Source organism: Habropoda laboriosa, unplaced genomic scaffold (genome assembly GCF_001263275.1).
Source record: "Habropoda laboriosa isolate 0110345459 unplaced genomic scaffold, ASM126327v1 scaffold10, whole genome shotgun sequence".
NCBI classification, from domain to species: domain Eukaryota; kingdom Metazoa; phylum Arthropoda; class Insecta; order Hymenoptera; family Apidae; genus Habropoda; species Habropoda laboriosa.
The window spans coordinates 758,366-766,783 of record NW_017100129.1 but is presented as its reverse complement, the minus strand read 5'-3'; the positions used below and the strand labels follow the sequence as shown (position 1 = coordinate 766,783).

The 8,418-nt window shown below is 34.6% G+C and overlaps 1 protein-coding gene across 1 annotated transcript in view; it reads left to right on the top strand.

Moving 5' to 3' along the window:
* The first annotated feature begins 2 nt into the window (after nt 1-2).
* The window catches only part of LOC108571439 (putative oxidoreductase GLYR1 homolog), a 24,175-nt gene continuing 15,759 nt past the window's right edge, over nt 3-8,418 (top strand). The window contains exons 1-7 of the mRNA XM_017933524.1: nt 3-72; nt 170-206; nt 1,115-1,203; nt 1,284-1,410; nt 1,584-1,685; nt 1,846-2,037; nt 2,850-3,023. Of these exons, the coding sequence (XP_017789013.1) occupies nt 38-72; nt 170-206; nt 1,115-1,203; nt 1,284-1,410; nt 1,584-1,685; nt 1,846-2,037; nt 2,850-3,023 (756 nt within the window). The 5' untranslated portion in view covers nt 3-37. The remainder of the gene's footprint in view (nt 73-169; nt 207-1,114; nt 1,204-1,283; nt 1,411-1,583; nt 1,686-1,845; nt 2,038-2,849; nt 3,024-8,418) is intronic.

Genomic DNA, 8,418 nt, shown 5'->3' with positions numbered 1-8,418 from the left:
CGCTTGCCGATTGTAGTAGCGGTACGGAGGTTACGTTATGTCGGAGGTATTCAAACTGGGTGATCTAGTATGGTGTGTACTCATTACGTGTTAATCAATGAATGTTTGTAACAAAAGTAGTGAAATGCAAATGGAAGTGATTATTAATTGTTATCTTTATGGATTTCAGGGCGAAGATGAAGGGATTTTCGCCTTGGCCTGGTCGGGTAAGTTGAGTTAACTACTAACGGTTCTGTGTTAACTACACTTTGCTTGGTCGTACGCGCCACGAAGTCAAACGCGGCCATCATATTTGGCGGGAACATCTCGAGTTCCGTTTCGGTTTTTTTAACTGTGCATTATAACGTTGCAAATTAATATATTTTATACAATGTTGACGCTACCATTGCCTCTGGTTACATATCTCCCGCCGCATCCGACCTTCAAATTCAAATTGGCGCGCAGGCTATGAAAATATAACCTAAATTATGTTCTGCGATTTCATAACTTTAACCACGGTGTTCACAGATGAATCAAAAGTTACATGTTTACATTACGTATATCCAAATAATTGTTTACATTTTTATCCTTTTTTTTTTCTTCTATGAGGAAAAAATATTCAATGTTGTCAGATCACATTCACAAGGGAGTAACTTCCTTGAATGTGTTTCGCGCGCTTATAGTAATTATCTTCTTATACAAATGAATTGAATCACATAATATGTGAATGTAACGTATCGCTTTATTTACAATAACATATTTAGTATTTGTATTTATTGTTTGCATTATTTATGAATGAAGTTCGAAAGCTCCGAATAATTTTTTATTAATGCTCCGAATTTGATATTATTATCTGTATTTAAATTTTTTAAGTTAAAAATGCTGGCGCGTTGAAAAAGTTCTTTATTTAAAATAAGATATTTAATAGAAAAGACAAGATTTAAATTTTATTTGACTTTATTTTTTATATTTACAAAATTTATTTATGCTAAAACACGAAATGTAACAATATAAATATAAGTATTATTAATGTTCTTCTTTTCTAAGTATATTTTGTTTTTATATTTTTGTTTAGTGTAAAAAACACGTTTAGTATAATTTTTAACACATACTAATTACTTCATGACATCTTAAGGTGTCTAATCCTTCAAAGGACTTAAAGAAACCAACGAATACTAAGAAGGGGCCAGTTCAATGTATTTTCTTCTTTGGAACAAATAATTAGTAAGTTCTGATGATGTATCTTATTTTTTCATGTTTTGTAATATGTTGATCTTTGAAACTTACAAAAATATTTCTTATAGCGCATGGATAGAGGAATCTAACATAAAGCCATATCAAAAATATAAAGATACACTTGTAAAATCCAGTAAATCAGGTGCATTTAAAGATGCAGTAGAAGCAATAGAGGAATTTATTGCTAATGGAGAGGTAAGCTGTATACATAAAATACAAGTTATTTGATACATACATGTTTAGATATAATGTAGCGAAAGTTATACAAAATTTAGTATCTGATACTGTTTACATTTTTTTTCCTAACAATATCTAAGAAAAAAATAATAGTTATAAACCATTCAATATAGTAACATTATTTGCTTTAGGTATTTGAGGATGGCTTAGATCCAGACTCCTTGTTCGACAGGCTTAAAGAAGAAAGTATATCTGAGAAGAAGAATATAGTAAAAACACCTAAAGCTCGTAAGGTTAGGTTTATATTGTGGATTATAATTAAAAATTTAGTTAAAATATATATGTTTCAATAATTTGCATTTATATGTAATTTAATACATATTGTTATTGTTATAATCCTACATTGATTAATGAATATGTAATGTAAAATGTGACATGTAATTATTGGTTTAGGAAACACCAAAAACTAAAAAATTAGACACAAGTGGTAGTGATGCTCATCGTCCAGCCAAAAAGCAGCGTAGGGAATCAAGTACAAGTAACAGTAATAGGGTTGGCAGCATTAGTCCTGCCTTAAATCATTCAACACCCCCCAGAAAATCAGGATCAACACTTCTTAACAGGCCTGCAAATATTGCTAGACCAGTAAGTACATTTCAAATGTTACCATTTTACAGTAGTATTATATACAAAAGAATTTTTTTTTTCTAAAAAATTTCTCGGTTAACATTCTGTTCTATTGTGCACAAAAATTAATTTGCAAATATCTTTAACTGAACATTGATTAAGAACAGGAACTTACTCCTTCAGAGCATTACATTTTATCAAATTTTATCTACTGATGTAAATAAATAAAGAGCAACAACATTCTGCCTTTTTTTAATTCCTTTCCATGAATATTACATTAGGGGTATTAAATAATGCAAATTGAACATTCTTTTCCCTTAACTTTAAATCACTAAACAGACTTATATTCCTTTCTTTATAATAGAATGTCATTTTTTAAGCATACATTGACCACTATTTTAATTGTTAATACGTGTATATTTACTTGCATCTATAAATTTTTATTATGCCGTGAAAGCTCACAAATACATTCCAGTGAAAGTTTCAATTAGTATTTTAAATTTAATTTATTTCACCAATAAATAATAAGAAATGATTTATTAATTCCCACTAAAGGGGGATGATTATTTTACCAATATATTTATATACATGACAAGTGAATATTGTATTCGTGCAGTTAATTAAACATGAATTCTACAGGATTGATTTTTTCCCCCTAATTAAAAATACAAAATTTTCCTGTAATTACAAAAAATTTCGTTTTTTTTTTCTCTTAATTTTCGTGAAATGTAGCTTATCTTTAAAATTACTGCGGCACATAACTAGTTTTGAGCTGAAGTGGAATTAATAAAAATTTTTATTGTTAATTGCCTTGCTACTTTATACAATAGGTAACACCCCCTTTGGACGTGGAAACATTGTCGCAAACGCTCAAAGAGAAAAACATCCTTCCATCGACCTTGAAATTTGGGTTCCTTGGTTTGGGTATCATGGGTAGCGGCATCGTAAAAAACTTGATCAACAGTGGACACAGCGTAATTGTGTGGAATCGGACGCAAGAGAAGGTATGTAACGCTTCATTTGCTTATGATGTAATACAACGATATACGGTGTTTACGTGCAGTTACAATACGATTGCTCTATTGTTGCGAAGGATAACATCCTTCATAATTACAAAAAAAGGTCACGTCAGATTTTTTTTTATCTCGCACATGCAGTTAACATCGATTAATTTTTCGTATTATTACAATTTTAACGCTAAAAGATAAAAATAATAAAACAATCGTATATATATATATATGTATACATTTTTTTTTTAATCAATTTACAAGTACTTTTTAAACCATAGTTCTACTTTCTCGTGTATGTTAAGTTTCTTTTGGTCACGTGACACTAAGTGATCTGAATTTTTCTTGGAAAGAATTAGAATTTTACTTTTCGGAAGGATATGGGCTCGATGCCAAAGGTTTTATATGAACTGACACAACTGTCTCCATTATTAATTTTGTTGCTGCATTGTCAGCAAGCATGACATTGCCGTGTTTCGATTCTACAACAGCGTATCCTTCCACCTTTAACAAATGAAACGTTAACGGTGCACGCCACGCGTGCAACAATCCTTCATCGACTCAACTCGACTCGACTTTTATTATGAAACGATAATCAGATGTCTTTCTCTACGAAAAAAAAAGAAAAGAAAATTTGAACGATTTGCCGGAAGAGAATGTTAGCATGACATAAGGCAACAAAAAAAAAAAGAAAAGAGTACTTCGATAAACAATCTCGTTTATTGATTGTGTGCTGTAGGTTCAGCATATTTTTTTCAAACTACTTATCTTAAATATATCATTTAAATCAAACATTAAAGTGGTAACAGAAAATTGAATCGTTTATCGGGCAGAGAATGAGAAAGTCCTATAGGGACACGTGGACAATTTGAATTGTAAAGTAATTCAGTAAAACTGGCTGCCCTGACTTACACCTATAGCGCGAGCCGCGCCGTTGCAAAGGTAGAGATATGTATCAGTTGGAAAAGTTTTTGGGACTTTTACCTTTGCATTTCGCAGTCACGAAATCGATGGCGTTAGGAAAAAGAAAAGAGAAATGTAGAGAGAGAATAGATTTCGTGTGATTTTCAGTTTTTTTTTTTTCTTTATACTTCACTGTAAAAAATAGAAAGGAATTTTAGGAACAAGAATGGAAGGAGTAATATTTGTTTACTCCTTTGTTATAAATTAAACGAAGAAAATGTTCTAATTTTCTCTAAAAATTTCCATATTATTTCTACAAAAATAAAGTTTTTTTTTTCACAAGTTCTCATTAGAGCATTCGTAACGCGCGCGCGCGCGTGTGTGTGATGTGTGTGTGTGTGTTCAACTAGTAGGCATAAAAATGCAGCAGATAAATACAACGTACCAAAAAGCGTTCGAAAGATCGCGCGAAGTCGCATCATCATAAAGAGGAACTTTTCTTTTTTCTTTTGATTATCGAGAAAAACTATTACGCAATTGGAATAATCTAACATTAATAAAATATATAATGCACACACGATTTATGTTATCTCTCGTTCAGCTACACAATACGTAATATCTTGGAACGAATGCTTTCATGCTATTTCCACAGCCTATTTTTGACGAGTGGGTTCTCTGACGAAGTACATCTGCGGCCACCTAAAATTTGTATACCTAAAGAGCGGTAACGACTGTTTAACTGTTAATGCCTTTATAATCCTATAATCAGTTCCGTGATTCATTCTAAAAGTAACGTACAATTCCCGTCCACATTATCGAAAATAAACGTTCGAGGAACGGTTCAATGGCGCCTGACGTAATTTCATTCGGGCATCCCTTAAAAGCACGTGATTAAGTCTTGGTTATTTCTCATATTGTGTGTATGTTCGTTTTACGCTGGTTAAAAAAATTGTATTCAGACTTACAACTGCCGTTGCATATAGATAGAAGTAACTTCTTCGCACTTACGGTTTTTTTTTCGGGGGAGTAGGTGGGGATGGTTGTGTTTCTGTATAACGTACAAATACCGGTCGCATACGCTTAACGGATAAATCATTTCGAAGATAACAAGTGAGAAACTGTCACAATAACGTATAACGCGTTATTGAAATGCAATGAAAATTCCTGCGACGATAATTACGTACTTTTCTTCTCGTATACAGCTCTTAACTGTCCTGAAAAAAAAGTACAGCCACATACGATATATAACCAAAAAAAATAGACTTCTCAAAAATATAAATATAGATTTTTACCTTGAAGGGATCAAAGAGAGATAGAGAGAGACTTTCATCTGCAATTTAAACTAGTATCGATTTGTATCATAATGCAAACTAGTATTAAAAAACAAAAATCCTCCAGATAACGAAGTTAATGAACTGTTCATAAATGACGATGACACGTCGTCTATCATAATATTACCAGGAGCCTCGAATTATCCGTTGACACAGTATGTATTTCGATGTGAAACGTTCTAATTAAAAATGTCATCGCGTCCGCGCGAGCGCACGTTCGTACCGCGGTACGTGAAGAGAGACGAATGAGGAGAAAAATCGGTGTGGGATCGCGTGGAAGCGCGCCACTATACCATACACCACCGCTCTAAGATTCAACGTCTCTCTACATTTTCTACGTTCGTCGCGAGACAGATCGAATTTCCCCCCCTCTCTCGGAGAAAATGTAACTCATCGTGAACACCACGGTCCGCTCTGTATTCCGTGTCTCGCGATGTTTTCTTACATCTAACGCGTCCCCGTTTTTCGAGGGATGATAAAATTTTATCTCTTTGAAGTCGTTGAAGCGATCCAAAAATAACGGCGGAGCACCGCTACACTACATGCGTTTAGTTAGCACTCTTAGCGACGTGCAGCAGCAGCAGCGGCGGTGGGGGTAAAGGGTGGAGAGGGTCGACCGAGGGGAACGAAGAGCGAGAGAGAGGGAGGGGGAAAAAAGATGGTGAAAAGAAAGAAAATCGGGAACTCCCGCGTTTCAACGTATTAACTCGAACTTCTCCACGGATCGAGAAACGGTTTTATGCGCGCCTTCTCTGTAGATTCTTCGCGCCGCGCAGCCCAGCTTCGATAAATACACGGAGATGTTTCCCGATCAGAGAGTGATTGTGTATGTTCGATTATTTTTTGAACTGTCAAACGAGACTGGTTACGCGGAGAGAGAGAGTTGTTTATTTTGAAAGGAGAAACCTGACGGGTGGAAATGAATTCTTTTTTCTCGGAACTCGTGGGGGATTTCAAGTTTTGACCCAAGATCCCCTTACTTTTGAACGAAACTTATATCATTCTTTTTTTTTTTTTTTTTAATTGTAAATCGTAGAATGAGAATGTTTGGATGGAATTTAAACAGCGTGTAATGTTTCGAATTAACCATCGCTTTCAGCGTGGAACACAGCGGTGATTCTAAGACGCGTTTTGCGCGCGGCAAAATAGCGAAAGCGCGGGAATAGTCGAAGTTGAGAACCGTTGACAGAGCACAGAAAACGATGGCAAATTTATGGCTACCGCTGACAGCAATGTTTCGAGAAGGTTTGATCAGCGATTAAATCCACTCTGGTACACAATGCAAGATGGATTTAATGGAAATTGCGAAAAATAATCGGGGTGACCTTGAGTGATTCTTAGTAACCAAACACGCGGTGTGAAGGAGGAAAATTCAATTCTGATTTCCCTTTTCAAACTAAACAATATTTATTCTTCGGTATTTCCGTGAACGGTTCGAGAAATAATTCAGCGTATACATTTTAAACCGGATCGTATTATGAAATATTAATTCCATTGCATGCGTTTTATAGTAATAAAGAACAAGATGTCGATTATAACACGTTTACGATTGAAAAAATAATTTCTTGCAATTTTCGGACACGTTCTCATTGTTTTCCTTTTTCAATAGTTACATTTGTCTCTCTTTCTGGTTCTTCAATCGCAGAGATAAAAGTACCGTGAGATCGGAATAAGAGATAATATTACGTCAATAAACTGTTCTCTCTTCTGGATACACAAAAAACGTGTTACAGAGATTATCTATACAAGTTTAAACTTCGTCGAATAGAATGAAACGTAGCCAAGCATAGAGTATAGAGCGAGTAGTAGAGCTCTCCACGTAGAACATGTATTATCTAATAAGCTCACGATGTAAATATGTGTTATCCAGATGTGTTAGAATGCAGCTGTTTGCTCTGAGGTTTTTTTTTCTTTTTCCGCGATCGGGACCGTTTCTATCTTATAAACACGTGTGTTAAAAGCGCGCACGAGATGAAAAAGATCTCCTAACTGAAGCGCGAAGCCTTTTAGGCCACTTGAGCTGCGCCATTTTCACAGATTACACAGTCATTATCGTAACTACGCGATCATGATTATGGCGATTAGAATATTCTCCCCATTTAACGCCTATAGATAGAAGTAATCTACAGTCCGCGTGCCATTTTCATTGACTTGACTAGATCATTCAAATGGATCTCGCAGATAGTTTTTCATTGCAGTTAAAATACGGAAGCTAATAATTCTCGATAAATTTCAATTTCATTTTTTTTTTTCTTTTTTCCCTCGGTTAAAAACTATTTCGAACGTCAGTTGGGAAGACCGAATAGTGGAACTGATAATGGAAAGATAAGAGCGTAGTATTTGAGAAAAGGCTAGTTCCGTTATAGATCGTGGATATTTCGTACGTGGACTCGTATCGAACGGGTTATCGTGACAGAAATTTGAATAGCTCGATGCGATAAACAAATAAGATGTATCACTTATTATCTTCACTCGATGGTATTTTTTTGTTTTTATTTTTTGTAGCGATTGGAATATATGACGGTGTTATGATAATTAAGTACGTATCTTCTGTTATTTCTTTGTCGGCGGAATAATTGTTTTTTATTTTTGTTTGTATTTCTTTTTTTAATAATTATATATTTCTATACTTCGGACAAGTTGCATTTTAATGAACAGGAAACAGATTAAAGAGCGGCGAGAACATCCGGACGAGTGTGGTGAAAGAGAGAAGAGAAGAAATAACGTCCGTCCGGATGTCCGGGCTTTTAACTCCGATCTCCTGAGATCGAAGAGAGATTAAGAACGTAGGAGGGAAAAAAAAGAAAGTAAAATTAAAAGTAGAATGATCTATAAACGGAACAACAAATTTTGATTAGTGGATCGAAATCCGTGTTTGTTAACCGATCACGGGTTCAGTCTTTCGTAAAAAATTGTGATCACACGTCTTTGCAAACTGATAAAAATCGTTCGCACACTTATTTACAAGGAGGATACAAGTGAGAGTCGATAGAGAGGTTTCTTGTTGAAAAAATCGTTGACCTTCGGTGAAATTGACAACTAGGCGAAATTTCATTTACGGACCTCCGTTTTACACGTCGTCGGTTCCATCCCTTTCTTCTTCTTCTTCTCTCTGTTGTGTTTTTCTTTTTTTTTTTTTTTTTTTTTGTTTCTGATTT